Raw genomic sequence first — 17,400 nt, 5'->3', positions numbered from 1 at the left:
TGTAGTGGTGGAAAACTGCACTCTGCATCTGAGTGACGGCGATAAGATAGCGACTCCTGGAACTGCTCAGCGGTGCAGCTATCGGTCGTTCAATTCGAATTCGAATTCGCTGCATTGATATCGTCGATAGAGATAGTCAGCCATCCGGGCGGCCCAATCAATATATAAATGATTGTTGGAGGTCAGTTGCTTGAGTCAACAAAGGTGGGGAAATGAAAACTAATTTATGATACGTTTTTTTTTTTTCCTTTTTCTTGTATTTCAAACATTAAAATAGTCGATTTTGGTTGTCGTTGACGTTGACGTTGTGTTTGTTTTGCATGATTTATAATAATATTAATTTTTACTAGCTTTAGAGTTGGATTTTAATTCTTGCATTGACATTTATTGAATTTTATATTGTGTATTTTACAATAATTTTCATTTGTTTCTGTGTCTGTCAGTGTCAGTGTGTGTGTGTGTGTTTGTTTATATTTAGACTATTTTTTATCAAGTTTAATTAATTAGCTTAGCTCAATGTAAAAATGGGTCTTTGTTTCGTGTTTGCAATTTCATTTTTTATTTTCATTTTTCTTTACGCACAATATAACTAATATTAAAAATTATTGAATAATAATTGCAGTTTCGCTTTTTATGTGATTTTTTTTCGTTTTCCATTTTGTTTTTTGCTTTCATTATTTATGCTAATTAAACGTTAAATGCTATACAGTATTTATATTTATATTATATTTACTTTCAAGTGGTGTGGCATAATTTCATACAATTTGATTAATTCTCGAGTTAGTTAAAAGTTGGTTGCTTGCAATGGGTCCTTAGTTAAATTGGGTGTTTTGGGTTTCTTTTTGTTTTTTGGGTGGGGATGGGGAAGGGGTTTGCTTAAAGGTATCTATTTATAGATTATTTACAAAATGCCTTAATCTAACGAATTCGTACAACAACAGAAGACACATAATGTAAATGAAATGCGGGATTTTGCGATATAGCGACGTATATCGATGCTCGTATATATAAATGGGAATTTGTTAAATTATTCAGTTAAAACGTGTCGTTTTTCTTATGCATGGCCAGATTTTGTTGCTTAGATAGTTGAAGATTCTTAGGGTTTTTGCTGGACTGCTCAATATGATGATTTCGGTTTTAGATTTCTTTTTTGGTTTTGATCTTTTGCGATTCGAATTCGATTGCGTTTGCGTTTGCGATTGCGATTGCCTTTGGATAAAGGGTTTAGTATTTGTATCTCTCTTTTTGGGACTGTTTCATTTGGGGCTTTTGTTATTTCTGAAAGAACATTACACACGATCCCTTCTTCTCTATATCTCCTCCATCTATTCTCCTTCCTCGGATACATTTAAAAAGTGTTTTCAAATTTTCAGTTATAACCGCTTTGATTGTTATTGCTTGTTTCGAAACAACGAAAACAAATGGCACGGAATTATTATTTTGTATTTGTATTAGCAAAACGTAAAAATGTTAACAAAAGTTCTGCTGCACTTACAACTACATCACGGTTTCTTTCGCTCCTCCTCCTCCTCCTACTCCGTCTCGATTAAATAACCCCCCCCCGGAACAGAATCTATATAGTACTGGAACTCTGAACAACTGAACAACTCAAAAGGCAGCGCTCTCGATCGGCTCTTCATAGGTATTTCTATATATGTACAAGTGCGAGTTGCGGCCCAAGACTCACGTGCTCAAAGGATGACTATGGAGATGCGAGTGCGGATGTGGCCAGGTGCTAAAAGCCACCGGCACAGCCACTGCACTCGCTAATTGGCTGGCCCGCAACAAAGCCGCTGCCTGTGGAGATCGGGATCTATCTATAGCTATAGCTAGAGCAGATTCTGCAAGGCGGCGGCCCCATTGAATGCCAGGCCGTGATTCCAATTTCTGTAGCCTGCCGCCGCGGCATACTGCTGATAGTTGTTGTACAACTGCTGCTGCGCCGCTTGGTGCTGCTGCAGTTGCTCTTCGCTCAGATCGCTGGTGATGTTCGACGAGTCCTCCTGCTGCAGTTCCTGCAGCAATTGTTGCTGCTGCTGGTGGTGTTGCTGCTGCGCCGCCGCCGCCTGCTGCTGTTGCTGCTGGTGTTGCTGTTGCAGCTTCTGTGAGTAGTTAGATCCTGATCCTGATCCCGAACCTGACCCAGATCCCGATCCTGACCCAGATCCCGAGGCCGAAGCCGATCCCGCCTTGCCGCTGGCCTTTGCTGATGTTGCTGGTGTATTGGAAGCGGATGTCAGTTGCTGCGCCGACTGCTGCATCTGCTGCTGCTGCTGCTGATGCAGCTGGTGCTGCTGCTGTTGCTGCTGGTGTTGCTGGTGCTGCTGCTGCAAGTGCTGTTGCTGCTGCGAGCGCAGCATCTGCTCCGCGCGTCCTTAAGCCAGCGGGTATTGGTGATGTCACAAGCTCGTGGTTCCGGCGGGCGCATGATAGCCAAGACTCTGATAGTAGGAGTCCTGGCCTAAGGCAGCGTGTGAGTTGGTCAGCGGACTGAGGGCGTTGTAGCCGGCATACTGGCTCATGTCGTACATCTTGATGTCCGCCTTGGACTCCGTGGGCAGCAGGCGGTTGATGGAGAACGGGTGGCTGGAGGGCGTGTAGCCGGAGGGCTCCTGCTTCAGCGGATGCATCGACGAGTGATAGTCGGTGATCAGCGACGGATGGCACCGATTGGCCATCATCGCCGACAGCTCCTCCTGCTGCAGCTGATGGTGCTGGTGGTGGTGATGGGTGGGCACGTGCTGCGGCTGCTGGCTGAGGCACAGTTCGGCATTGGCATGCAACATGGCCAGGGCCTCCGCGTCCTTGCTGTGCGCCGCACTCAGTACATTCACGCCGGCGATCGATGCTCCGCCCGCCTCCTTGTGGTGCTGATGGTGATCCAGTCGGCTGTGGTGGTGGTGGTGCATGTGGTGCGAATCCTCGTGATCCTTCTTGCCCGGACTGGTCGCCTCCAGGCTGCTGTGCGACGGACTCTTGTGCAGCTGCCTAATGGCCTCCTTCTTCTCGTCCTTGAAACGCTTCTGTCGCCGCAAATAGCAACCGTTCTCGAACATATTCCCCGAATCCGGATGCAGTGTCCAAAACGAACCCTTTCCTGGCTTGTCCGGCGTCCTGGGAATCTTCACGAAGCAATCGTTGAAGCTCAGCGAATGCCGAATGGAATTCTGCCAGCGCTGCTGATTCTGCCTGTAGAACGGGAACAGATCCATGATGAACTGATAGATCTCCGAGAGCGTTAGCATTCGGGTGGGGTTATTCTGGATGGCCATGGTGATCAGCGAGATGTAGCTGTATGGTGGCTTGGCATGCGTATAGCTCCTTCTGTAGGTAGTCGGTTTGTCCACTCGCGATCTGCCCAGCGAATTGGGCGATCCCGTCTCCATTTCCCGCGATCCCGGCGGCATGGCGCCATAGGTACCGCTCAATCCCGCCGCCGACATGCTGGCCGCCGACATGGCCATGCAGCCACCCATGTTCCCGAGCGGTGATCCCATGCTGGCGTAGCTCATCGAACTGGGGGTCATGCAGTTGCCGCCCATCGAGTTCATGGCCGCCGCACCCATGCTGCCGTTCATGCTGGCATTCATGCTGGCGCTCATACTGGCGCTCATGCTGGCACTCATGCTGGCCACCGCCGCCGCCGAGTCCAGGACGCTGGAGCTGAAGGTGGCCGCCGCCTGTGGGGAAACGGATGACATGCCGCCCACCGGCAGGCCCATGCTGTTCATTGTGTAGGCGGATCGGGCCAGGGGACTCATGCTGCCGCCATTGCTCGTCGGATTCGGGTTGTTGTTGCTGGGCGGTGGAGGTCCACCGCCACCTCCTCCGCCGCCTCCTCCGCCACCCGACGGAGGACCACCGCCACCCGAGCTGGCCATGCTCACCGGAGCACTGCTCGGAGGCGGCTCCGCGTAGAGCTTCTGCATGATGTCAATGGTGGTCTGGTGGGGGCTACCCTTCAGAAAGCTGTTCAATAGTTGCGCCGTTATGTTGCCGGCTTTCGGAGGCGCTGCCCTCTGGTGGATCGATGGAAAAGGCAACGCGTTCTGCAACGCGTTAGTCAAAACGAAAATGAAAAAGGAGGTCTTTAAAACGTGGCTTTACTGTGATATATTGATATTGTATATCAACTGTGGTTTCAGTGCACTATCACTGCTTCAATCGGTTTGCATATATCTGGCATTTTATCGAGAGCACTTCGGCACTTGTCACTTGTTGGCTGAAAGGTTCTGTTACCGATACCGATGCCGATTCTGAATTTGAATCTGAATCTAAGCTTTGTTTGTAAACACACCGTGATTTAATTATTTGTGCGGGATAATCATATAAAATATATATATATATATATTTATTTTCTGTTATGATTCGATTTTGTTATTTTTTGTATTGTATTGTATTCTTGTATTTTTTGTATTTTTTGTTGTCTGCCGCACCGAGCGGCCACAAAACACCGACGCACGAACGTGAATATCTAGCTGGCTGTTGGCCACTGAAGTCTGAAGCTGGGAGTTGTGCTGTGCTGTGCTGCTGCTTTTGCTGCTGCTGCTTTTGCTTTTGCTGCTTTGGACTGATGCCGATGCTGCTGCTGTTGCTGTTGCCGCTTTAGCTGCTGGTCCGCTCGAGTGTCTCTTTGGCTTGAGCTCTTGAATGTGACTGTTTGCAGAGGGGAACGCTTGTCTACTATTTGGCTTGCGCTTGCTGCCAACAAATATTGTTCGAGCCGCGCTCAAGTGCCTCGGCCAACGTCGCCGTCGACGTCGGCAGCAGCGGCAGCAGCTGAAGCAGCAGCAGCAGCATTGCGCCCGGGCAGCAGCACCAGCTCCGACTCGTTCTCGCCAATGGCCCGACGGTATAGTGCGTCTCACCACCACCTTGCCGGAGTTACCAATGACAGGCGGCGGTTCTCTTACGTACACAGTGGTGCGGCGGCGCAAGCGCATTGGTCCGCTGGCCTCTTGTATCAACAGAGCAGCGACGGTTGCCAGGCAACTGGCCATTGCGGGGGGCGTGGCCAGGCCGCAGTCAGCAACGCCCTCCACTCACACACACCCTCAGCAGTGGCGGACACAGATACGCCGGGCAGAGATACACCGGGCAGAGATACCCATACAGCTGCAGTTACACCCGCAGTGGGCCTAGCCTAATGCTGAGCGACGCCATGTTACAGTTAACGATTTTCCCTAATGCGATCAATAATCGCTCGCTCTCCTTCTCGCCGTAGCGTGGCTATCAGAAAATCAAAAGAAAAAAATGTGGAATAATGTGGAAAAAAGAACTATTAAGACGAGTTCTGGCCGACCGAATCTCTGGGGAACCTGGGGAGACTGAGAATGCGGCGACGCTCTGTTTTTCGAGAGAAACAAAAAGACCGAGTGCTTTGGCCTGGCCTGGCTTGGCATGGCTTGGCTTGGCTTGCTTTGGCTCCCAAACAAGACATTTAATAATATCTGTGTGTTTGTGTGTGTGCTGTATGTTTTTTTTCAGCCAGTTTTTTCCGTATCCGCACCGCTTTTTCCCTTTTGAGGTTAAGGTATGCCAATGTCACTCTCATTCATTCCCATTCGCATTCGTGGCGAGGCATCGCGAGCGGCAGCAGCAAATCATCAGAACAGCGGCGCAGTTCACCTTTTTTGGCAAGTCATTGCGAAAGTGACCCAGTTCTGCATCTGGCCAGCATCATCCTCATCCGCATCTCATCCGAGATGCATCCCACTGCATCTCATTGCATCCTACCCGAAATACCCGAAACATAAACATCCACAGTTCATTGATAGCGCGTGCAGGCGGCCACTTCCTGGTATCCTGGCCATCTATCCACGTTTATGGCCCCGGATAAAACGCATTCTAATTTCGGGCCATAAACCATAGACGCCTTTCCTATTACGCTTAACCCTTTCGCTTGGCCAAGTGTATCTGCGAGTGCCTATCTGTGTGTGTGCATCTGTGTGTGTATGTGCCAATTCGTGCCAGTGTGTGTGAGCCAGGCTCATTATTGCGTGTCATAAAAGGACAATTGTCTCGTTTCTCAATGAATGTTTTGCTCAATTAAGATCTACCTGAGCGGGAGGAAATGCGGGGAATTTCCGCATTACTTTTCCATTTGTCAATGCAGCAGTTCCTTTACCTCTTTTAATTTTTTTGTTGCCTACATCTAGGCGCAGTACCTAGAATTTTTCATATTATCAATGAAATGGAATGAAAGCTATAGCTTGTAGGAGAAATCACAGTTTTATGATCACCCCATTCCCGTGCAATTAAAATGACTAATAATCATGTCAGATAAAGCCGTTTCCTCTTCACGAAAGCACTACTGAGTAATAGTTTTATCATTCCCAAGATTATCTTCAAATTGCTTGAAAAATTGTTTACAATAACCATGGGTTAGATAAGATTGAGAGATAAGCGAAACTGAATCAGGAAAAAATCTTGCGCTAAACAAAAAGGTATTCATAATATTTAACCTTTTTAACATTGTTTGGCTTGCCACTCGGATATCTGTATGCCATCGTGATGATCATTAAACATCAAACACTTTCGGTGACTGAGCACATATGTACTCAAATCCTTATGTGCACTTCTAATAACCGTAATGTGCTTAAATATTTAATATTTTTATTGTATTTCACAGGCAATTCAAGTGGCTTTGGCTCATTAATGTTTGCCTTGTGGGCGTTGGGTTGGTAGGTACTTTCGTAGGGGTTTGTTCAGAGCGCATCAAATGTGTGCTTTTTTTTTTGGCGTAGACTCTCTGCAAATAGTAATGCCAGGCAGTCCAAAAATGTGTATTTATTTACCTTTAGTCATTTATCTATTTATTTATTTGCTTTAAAAGCGCGCCACTGTAGGTCGGATTCATATTCGCATTCACATTCCGACTCCGATTCGGATTCGGATTCAGATTGGCTGCGTTTTTGATACACTCGGCTAAATTCGGCGCTAAGCCATGCTCAAACTTTTAAATTAGTTTCAATTGTTGGCGCCCAAACGCATCCCCAAATGGATATTTATGGAAAATATTTGCTTTACCACTTTTTTGCCGCTTTGTTTTGATTTTTGTTGATATGGCTTTAAAATGCTGCGCTTTCTGTTTGTTTTAAGCATTTATGTGACGCATGCGCCGTGTGGCAATGACTTTACAAAATCATATACATACGTACATATATCTACCGGCGCATTTGACCAACATTTCTCAGATAGATGACGTCCGCAGCTGTATCTGTTGGTGTATCTATATCGGCGTAGTGGCATAATACGAATAATATTTATTTTTATTGTTATTATTGCTTATTGTTGATTTATTTGTTTGAACAATATTTTCACACAAATTAAAATACCCGGCCACCATTGAACACCGAACACCGGACATCGGACGTTGGACATCCATATCGTTGTCGTTTAAACGGTTTTTCGTTGTCTTATTTGCTTTGTATTTTTTGGCTTAACCCAATTATCGGGGCTCATTAGTGATTATTTATCCATTTGCAACAGCAGCAACAGATGATCACAACGTTCTAATATGCAGTGCAAACAACTCGAGATCTTGCAGTGTTTCATTAAGTTTACTTTACGTTTCTGCTTGGGATAATTAAATGGATATACTGTATAAAGAAACGGGTTGGCATGCAAATTGAAGGAGGGGTTTTTCGTCAATTAAAAAACTTTATATTTTGTTTATGTCATTTAATATTTGATAAAATTGTAGATTATCCGGTTCGAGCTGGCATTAAAATCTTGTTTCGGCTCTTTTCAACTAATTTGCATCTACTTTTCCATGAAATTCATTAGAGAGATTTTAACTTGTATGATTGAGCATTTGTCATTGTCTTCACTTGTGTTTTTGTTTTCGTAGAAATTGATAAAACATTATAGATTTACTCTAGTTTCGAATGTTCTGAAAATACTTTTAACAGCTAAGATTAGATAGAAAGTTTTTTTAGATTTCAATTTCAATATGAAATTGCCGCGTTTTATGGGGCATTTCGAATTTGGGGTGTATCTGCCAGGTATTTTGCCATAGCCCTATGAATCGGTGTACGTATCTGTATCTGTATCTGCGGCTGCGTGTGTATCTTGTTCTTTGTACTGCGTGTGCCGTAATGAGCGTAACCATAAAAGCGTCTTTTGTTTTACGACCGCACTGCGCGCGTGTTTACCATAGAAAACAATGTCAATTTTATGGCTGCCCCGGCCACGCAGACAATGGCCCAAAGAACCGCATCCCGACAGTCCAGCATCCACGTAACTATAGTATATAGGGCTTATAAGTTCTTTATGTACCTTGGGCCAAAGGTGACGGCGAAACTAGAGCAATTGGGTCGAAAGGGTGATGGCGAGCAGGACGCTGCATTAATTAGAACGCTGCGGATATACTATGTATATGTATGGGTTTAAGGATCGAAATTTGCTTTCTTCGGGGCCATAAAGCGGCTCTTATCTAAATTAGGATGTTGCTTGTTTGCGGCTGTGTCTGCACAACAACGCCGTTTTTCACTATTTGCGTAGGTGTTTCATTTCCGTTTCACAATTTATCTGGCGAGTGTTTGCCGGCATACTCAGCCGCACAGCGCACCTTTAGCCGCCTCAAGATTTTCCCTTTTTCCCTACTTTCACATGTGATTTTCCCTTGCGGCCTTATCAGTTTTCAGTTTTCAGTTTTTGGCGCGTCAGCCGTCGTCATCGTGATTCACATTTTTCCCTCCCTGCCCGTCGCTGTTTGCACTCGAAACAGTGACAGAAACGGAAATAGTAAACGAAAACTGCACTTTTCCAAGGGCCCCAGTCCGCCGGCTTGGAATCAGCCGATGCAGTTTGGGAATCGAGGGAATTTGGCGCATTTGGCGCATTTGGGGTGCGTGCCTTATCAGTAGGGGAGCCCATGGGGCTACGACTCTAGATATCGCATAAATCAGAGCCTAGTCGCGCTTTTGCTTGATTATTTCCATTTTATCTATTTGGCTGCGGCTGGCTATAAAGTTTCTACGTTTTTATCTCTGTGCAAACACGGGAAAGCAGTGTTATTAAGGCCCTGGCGACCCTATTTCCTCTGGCCCCCAAGAAAACAGCGAGTTCTATTCTTTTAATTAGAAATCCGCAGCAGAGGTGTTGCCCCTCAAACGAAATCCAAACAGTGAGTTCAGCACGGCAGCGGAATTCAGTTTTAATTTGTGGGGTAAATAGAAAATTTACGGCATTTTTCTAATTATGTAAGAATTTACGCATTTATAGAGTAATAAATAAGTCTTTTCTTTACTTCGTTATTATTTCCCCTACATTTATTTTTCAGTTTAAGAAACCTTGTGGAATATTTGACACACATTTTGGTTAAAACAGGTCCCACTTTAGCCGTTTGTTATTAATTTGTTTACCTAAATTGGACAGCAGACTTTTAATCCATGCTTATCCGATCTTAAGTAATTTTCCAAACAAATTATTATACCCGTTACTCGTAGAGTAAAAGGGTATACTAGATTCGTTGAAAAGTATGTAACAGGCAGAAGGAAGCGTTTCCGACCATATAAAGTATATATATTCTTGATCAGGATCAATAGCCGAGTCGATTTGGCCATGTCCGTCTGTCCGTCCGTCTGTCCGTCTGTCCGTCTGTCCGTCTGTCCGTCTGTCCGTCTGTCCGTATGAACGTCGAGATCTCAGGAACTACAAAAGCTAGAAAGTTGAGACTAAGCATACAGACTCCTGGGACATAGACGCAGCGCAAGTTTGTCGAATCATGCTGCCACGCCCACTCTAACGCCCACAAACCGCCCAAAACTGCCACGCCCACACTTTTGAAAAATGTTTTAATATTTTTTCATTTCTGTATTGGTGTTGTAAATTTGTATCGATTTGTCAAAAAACTTTTTGCCACGCCCACTCTAACGCCCACAAACCGCCCAAAGCTGCCACGCCCACACTTTTGAAAAATGTTTTGATATTTTTTCATATTTGTATTAGTCTTGTAAATTTCTATCTATTTGCCAAAAAACTTTTGGCCACGCCCACTCTAACGCCCACAAACCGCCCAAAGCTGCCACGCCCACACTTTTGAAAAATGTTTTGATATTTTTTCATTTTTGTATTAGTCTTGTAAATTTCTATCTATTTGCCAAAAAACTTTTGGCCACGCCCACTCTAACGCCCACAAACCGCCAAAAACTGTCCTTCGCACTTACACTAGCTGAGTAACGGGTATCAGATAGTCGGGGAACTCGACTATAGCGTTCTCTCTTGTTTTTTGCCTTAAATCGCGCCAATCGATTTAATTGATTAGAACCCCGAGAGCCGGTTTTCTCCCAACAAACCAGTTTATGCAACCCCAAAACATCGGCTGGGATTTCGAGAATGACCACCACCACCGCCACCGCCCAAATTGATCATGCGAAAGAATGTTTTGTGTTTAGCTGCCGTCCAAAGATATAGATTTCTTCTATCCACTACTCTCAAAATACCCATGCAACTTAGCACCAGGCTGCTAATTACATATTCGTTGCCTGAAAAATTAACTTTCCAGCGGCGAACATTGTAGCATGCCAGTGGCGACAACGAGACTGCTGCCAGTTTTATAAAGTCCCCCCCTTAAAAAAAATGTGTTTTTTTATCTACCTATCTGGCTATGCGACTATCTGACTATCTAGCAATATGTTATGGACTGAGCCTGGGCCCAGAAGCCTCCCATTTCAATGACGAGCGTTGCGGCTGCCGAAAAGCTGTCAAATTGTCGAAAAAATTATTGTTATCGTGCTGCGCGTTATTGAGTGGCCGTGTTCACACGCAGCTCCAGCTCAAGATACAGATACAGGTACAGATACAGCTACGGATACAAAGATACATTTGTATCTACACATGTCCGTACAAACAATTCAATTAATTGTTGTAGAGCGGAATATGTCACATCGGAGGGATATGGATGGCTAGCTTTGGTATTTAGGGGGCCGTAAGGCCGAACTCTTCGGTAGTTTATTGATTTACAAGCTGCGGCACCGTATCGCAGATAGATGCAAGTTTATGGGTGGCGTCCACTTGGGGTTCTACTACTGGAACCAGAAACCCCAACCCCAAAACCATAACTACAACTATATCACTGTAGCTGGAACTGGAACTGGAACCGACTTATCGCAGTGGCGTTGTGATTTTTTGAGTGTCGAAACGCCAAAGCAAATATGATTGGAGTTTTATTTACTCTGGCCCGTCCGATTGGGTCTTAATTACTTCCGAAAACAATGACAACCGATGACCAGTGGCGATACGAGCCCCGTACGCGAGCATTAATCAATTTACAACGAGATTTAAGCAATGGCAATCGGTAAATAATAAAATAAATACAATTTGAATACCGGTTTTGCCATTTTCTGGCTATCATTCATAAACTTTTGCCCGGCCTGACATGAAAATTAGCTCTTCAGCCAAGGCAGACAGCGCAGCGATCTCCGAGATCTCGACGATCGTAGATCGGAGTCGTCTAAAGCTGGAACTCCGATCGCTGAAGAGCTCCAGACTCCGGAGTTCGAGTTGGCGATGGCGATGGCGATGGAGATGGAGACCTGAAGAGCATGGCTGTTGATCATGGTGATGACTGCGTAAAAACGAAAAGTAAAAACACCAAACTGGCACACAGCTTTGGATGCTTGAGATGTGTTGCCCGTTTGTGTTAATCCCATCAAGACCCAGCACATTATGAAGTAGCAACACCAGCAACAATAGCATCAGCACCACCACCAACAGCATGGAAACAGCACAAACTGGAGCTGCACTGCAAGAAATGAAGTATAACATATTATTAGAACCAGTAGAAGCTAAGAACTTTTAGCTATAGTGTTAGGTCTTGCAATATAAACAGTATTTTACCCACTAAGTTATACAAATAAATAAACTTTTAAAGGGCAAAATTAAATGACTTTCAGAATGATTTGTTACTCATGCATCACATATGTAGGCCACACCAGATAGACCCATATTATTCTCCCTGTGCAAGCTGAAGCTGCGACTGGAGTCCCAAGCTGGAGTTGGAGCTGCATGTGGTGAGTGCTCATGTGCTCCATTGGAGGCTCCATCTCCATCTCTACATCAACGGCACAAGTGACATAAGTGGCGCTTACCCGATGATGCGTGCGCATCCAACGAGCAGCCAAAAGTCAGTCCGGAGCTCCGCAGTCCGCAGTCCGCTTGTCTTCATCGTTTTGTAAGAGTCATCTCATCATTTTCGCCCGTCGCCATCTGGTTGCGAGTTGGCCCGACTGATAAGAACGTGTTAGGGTGTACCATGGAGTTGTTAAATGCAGCACCGCATCGTCGTGTGTGGTCCGCCGTCGATGGCGCTTGATAAGAGAATTTTGGATGTTGTATTCGATCCATGGATCGTACGCCGGACTGCGACTGCGACTGGCGGCTGCTCTCCTGGTTTTTGGTATTTGGTTTTTGGCCCGGTCTAACCATGACGTGACGGGCGGCTGACGTGCCAAGTGCCATCGAAAATGGCAAGTCATTGGCATTTCAACTGGACATGCGGCACCCTTGTTAGCCCGAGCTGTCTCTGCCTCCTCTGTGGTTCCAACTCTCTGACTTGGACCTTATACTCATATCTGGCAGTGACTGAACATCCTTCGACGCATAACGGGCAGCACAGGATAAAAATCCTCTACCCTCCCCCCCTCATCGAATGACGCAGCAATCGAAGCGAAAGCGTTAATTTAATAATGGCCAAATTTGTGACTGCAAGTCGGTTACAATAATTTGCTGCTATAAGGAAAATGTGTGGCACCTTTCCGGCACGGGGGATGTGTTTGTTTTCCTGGTCGCTGCTGCCCATAATTGTTACACTCGGCTGCACCAAAGTCAAAGCTACAAAGTCAATGACATCCAGAGCAAACAGCCCAGAAGTGCGGCAAAACTGAAAGTTTGAATCAATCGATAAGTGAAAGGAGGTAAAACTCACAGGAATATGCCAGGAACTAAGGCAGAAGTCTATGAATAAAAATATTAAGAACTATATAGACTTAACAAAAATGCTTAAATCATTAAATTTTTATACAAAAAAGTAAATATGAAGATGTCTCAGTACGCAATAAAGAAAAGTGTAGAACGCAAATTTCCCTTTCGCTAAAAATCAAGTGGCACTAAAACACAAAGCCTTTTATGGCCGGCCACAATAATTTGCTGGACAAACAAAGATCCGCCACTTCATAAATAGTTTGCACTTGACAGCTACTGCAGCAGAAGCCGTTGATTTGATTCCCTGCCCCAAACCCCAAGCCCCAAGTCCCGATCCCCAATATTCATTCGAGCCCTGAAGTTCTGGTGTGAAGTTCTTGTGATTCACTCGGTGCGTCGGTGCGAAATCAAAGAGATCTCCGGCCAGGCGGCGGCCAAAAGCATCATAAAAAGGTGGCACCTTGTGTCCACCAGCAGAGTTCATTGATTTTCTGTTCTTGGGGCAACTCAATCAAAAATCCAAAACGAAGCCCAAGAAGAGAACAGGAATCTGGCAGCATAAAACCAAACGAAGAACTTGGGAAAACGCGCACGGCGGTGGCACTCTATTAGCACCTCTAAAGCACAATTTACAACAAACATTTACAACTGTCAATTGGCAACAAAGCCGGCGAAGGGTACATCTGATGGCCAACGAAGAGATCGTCCAGAAATTAAGGATACAGGTCAGCCGACAAGGCACAAAGGCACCGCCCCGCCGGTTTTTAGGGATCTCGATGAGATGATTTTTCGGGAACTGGCCGCTGACGAATTGCCGGCAATTAGTTAGCATTAAACAACAACTAATGGGTGCCATTGATGAGGACGTGCATCAAGAACCTTTCAATAACACACATAACAAATACGAGTATATATGAATGCACCACAAGGCACACAATCGTCGTATCTGTCACGGCGTACATACATACGGTTTTAAAAACGAAATTAATAAAAATTTCACTTGAATTGACAAAGTGCCCGAACGCCGTGACGTTCAACTGACGACAAGTGCCACTTGACAAGCTGCCGAACTTGAAATTTTTTTTCATTTCAATATTTCATTGTTACCCCCGGCAAATAACCGGCATATAACCGACATATACCCGGCATATAGAAGTCTGACTCCTGGTCTGGCTCGATTTGCTTGATTCGCTCGATGAGTTACCTGTCCGCCAGCCTCGTCCCACAGCTGGCGATTAATCTTGACATTGAGTTGCTGCAGAGACAGATGCAAAGACAATGGCCCACTGGCATATATACATATATATATAAATTCGATTTCTCGACCATACATAGCTGTTGACAATAAATAATTTAGCCATCTATAATGGCCCGCTGATGAGTGCTGTTTTGGCCTGTGAGAAGGTGACGCTTCCACAGTTTTCCAGTTTTCCCACCGCCGATTGCATGCGAGATTGAGATCATTATTCATGGCGGTTCACGTGCAGAGCACGCGGCCGTTGGAAGGACAAGTGCCAGGACTCGGACTCGTAATCCAGGACATGTAATGTGGATGTGCGAGCAAATAGATTCCCAGGCCGCTTGAACTGGTGCTTCACGACAAGTGCGGGTCATCATAATCATGGGCATCATCATCGCCCTTATTACAATCGACCGCAACTACTTTAATTACACTGTTAGCCGCAGGCAAACTACACTGGCCAACACAAACTTGGGGCAGTAGATCTGAAAGTACTCAGCTTTTTATAATGTATCAATGAACATTTTACAAACGATATTCAGATAAACGCTCTTTATTATTGCAAAATATTAGAATATCTTTTGGGATATTAATAAATTTATATTATAATACTGCATAGTGATATACAGAAAGCTAAGGAATTCTAGTTGTGCAAATAAAGATTTTATATATACATATACATACAGTGTTATGATGATGTATTATAATGTTTTAATGAATGTTGATAACATTTTTTCCTGCTCACTCTAAATGACCTTAAGAATTCGCGCACCCTAAAGCTTAAATACTTGCTTCCTTGTAGGCCAGTGTAAGCTGAGGTTAATAACTGTAGCACGCCGGGGGCGTGGGCCGCGGGGGTGGGCGTGCCCGCTTACCAATTGTAATGCAAAGCGCGCGCGCGTGTGTGGGTGAGTGGAATGGAGTGTAGTAAGTGGAGGAGGAGGTGGTGGTGCAGGGGGAGCACGGGGAGTGTGGAGTTCGAACCAGGACCCTCGGTCGTATTGCAAAATTCAGTTTCGCTCGATGGCAGAGCTGAGCGTCTCGCCGCTCAAGTGCCAGCCCGCCGGGCTATTGACTGAAATCAAAACGGGCCAGAATGGGCGAAATCAGTGGGCTCAGTGGGCTAAATGGCAAACGCTGCCCAGATTTGTAGCTTCCTGCGACTGCCCCTTTTTTGCAGTCGGTTGAGATGACGGCTTATCATGGCATGAAAACAAATTCGTTTGAAATTAATTCGGAGATTTGCTTTCATTAGGCGGCTTGCCGGGTGCAAAGTATGTAGCTGCGTTGGCAAACACAATGGAGAAACCACCGACACAGCGTGCGGCTAATCCCTAAGCCAAACTTTTGGCTGGTGGAAGGTCGTTTCAGGTCCAAGTTTTGCCACACTTTCAACCCTCCGCCCCCCGTCCGCCGACACGTGACCCTCAATTGTTACATGCCAACAACCACCTCCACCCCCAACCAGGACATTCGATTGTGTTCCGGAATCGCTTTTCGGGCTGCGTCATCACTTTGAATTTCTGGCGAAGAGCCGTGCATGTTGCTCCTAATGCGACACTTTAATTGCAGGTGAGGCGCACAGGGTCGCGTGCCCAGGGAAGCGCCGCTGATGCAATTAGACAGCCAACGACTTTCCCATTGTCCTGCCGTGACTTCTCCATTCTCCATTGAGTTGAGTCGCTTGTGTGCGGGCGGTCCTCCTGGTGTCGCTTTCCCGATTCAGTGGCTTCTGCCTTCATCCCGTCCTGCTGTGCGGGTGCAGTGCGGCGCACCTGGAGGAAGCTCTTTTCCGACTCGATGGCGATGACTTTCTAACAGCATTCCGTAAGGATCATGGGAGCTCTTGTCTATGGAAGTGTGCTGATTCTAATTGAATATTAAGCGCGGTTTATCAAGTATCTGTAGTATGATATTTATTTACCAGTTACAAATATAATAATACAGCTTGGTTATAAATCAGTTGGCGAAGCTTTTCCCTGGGGAAAGCAAGGGTCAATTAACCCGTCGTTATTTTGAGAACTTATTCTCAGGGACTCGCCCACAGGACGAAATTGATCAAAGGCCTACCTCCGCCGAAAAGCACCGACCAAAAACTTGGGTTCCCATTCCATACTCCAAACAGAAAAGAACAAAAAAAAAAACAGAAAAAACTTTCTCACATTACATCACGGACCAGTGAGGACGGCTAAAACAACAAGGACGAGCGACTGGAGCTGGAGCGCTCTAAATGGACACCGAACAACATCGTTTAATATTGATGGCCATTGTTTGAGCGCTTTATGATGGGAAAGTGAGGCCATCTCGGTGCCACTGCCTACGCTTTTCCACCGGACCACGTTGTTGGTGTTGCCGGTTCAAGTGAATATTTAATTAAATTGTTTTCTAATAACCACGCGCTACTTTGCTGGACGCAAAACACGCGTCCGCAAGCGGCGAACGGCGGCAGGACACGCGGCAATCGGACCAGGACACACCTTGTTGTGCCAACAACATTAGCAGGGGCCGAAATAAAAAAAAAAAAGGAATATGCTGAAAACGAGAGCCACCCCTTTTTCGCTGCGTATCCTGGTTCTAATTTTCCAAATTACGCACCATCAATCATCGCTAGCTTTGACGAACGTCGATGGCAAAGTGGATGTGGATGTAGATGTGAATGTGGATGTGGCTGATGTTGATGATGACGTTAGGAACTACCCGCACCTTATCTAACCCACCTAGGCCATCCCACCCAATCCTGTCCAATCCAATCCCATGGCGCAATCACTTGAAGCGAGCAACGCTGCAGCAGCCGCAAGAAGAAATTAAATTAAATTTCAAGTGGCCGCAAGGACCTGCTGAATCCTGCAATCCCAGAGTCCTGAATCCCGAGACCCTTAACCCGTAGCCATGGGAAGCAGTGCCGCTTCGGCTGTTTTCCATCGTAATTAACACTAATTGCGTTTGGCCATAAGCCGCAGTTTTTGACTTTTCCACGTGTTCCACGGATTGTCCACAGGATTTTCCCACCTTAATCCTTGGCCATGGCTGTGTTTTTGTTATGGCTTGACTTTGGCTGACGAAAATATTGGCATTGCATAAACAAGCAATAGATAATGCTGATCGGAAGTGATTAGAGTTTGCGGGTTTTTTTCTTCGGAATCCTGATCCCAGCGAGACTTTAAACCCGAGACCCCTCCATCTGTTGGTAATTGAGAATGCACTCCGGCTAATGAAAGCGGTCATCGTGATGG

At 45.7% G+C, this 17,400-nt stretch overlaps 1 protein-coding gene and 1 long non-coding RNA gene across 3 annotated transcripts; one reads left to right on the top strand and one right to left on the bottom strand.

Moving 5' to 3' along the window:
• Positions 1-358: 358 nt before the first annotated feature.
• Positions 359-4,666, bottom strand: LOC6538168 (protein fork head). Its single transcript, XM_002098660.4, is given in 1 exon segment — positions 359-4,666. A coding segment is annotated over 1 exon segment (2,100 nt). The 5' UTR covers positions 3,930-4,666; the 3' UTR covers positions 359-1,829.
• Positions 4,667-5,867: 1,201 nt separating this feature from the next.
• Positions 5,868-14,844, top strand: LOC120321923. Of its 2 annotated transcripts, none has more exons than XR_005561659.2 (2): positions 5,868-6,683; positions 10,877-14,844. It is a non-coding gene; the product is annotated as an uncharacterized LOC120321923 (long non-coding RNA). The 2 variants fall into 2 exon arrangements; XR_005561660.1 differs by having other exon boundaries at positions 11,087-14,305.
• The last annotated feature ends 2,556 nt before the right edge of the window (positions 14,845-17,400 follow it).

Source organism: Drosophila yakuba, chromosome 3R, assembly GCF_016746365.2.
Source record: "Drosophila yakuba strain Tai18E2 chromosome 3R, Prin_Dyak_Tai18E2_2.1, whole genome shotgun sequence".
Lineage (NCBI taxonomy): Eukaryota > Metazoa > Arthropoda > Insecta > Diptera > Drosophilidae > Drosophila > Drosophila yakuba.
Note: the sequence above shows the minus strand (reverse complement) of the source record. Positions and strands in the feature narration are given on the sequence as shown.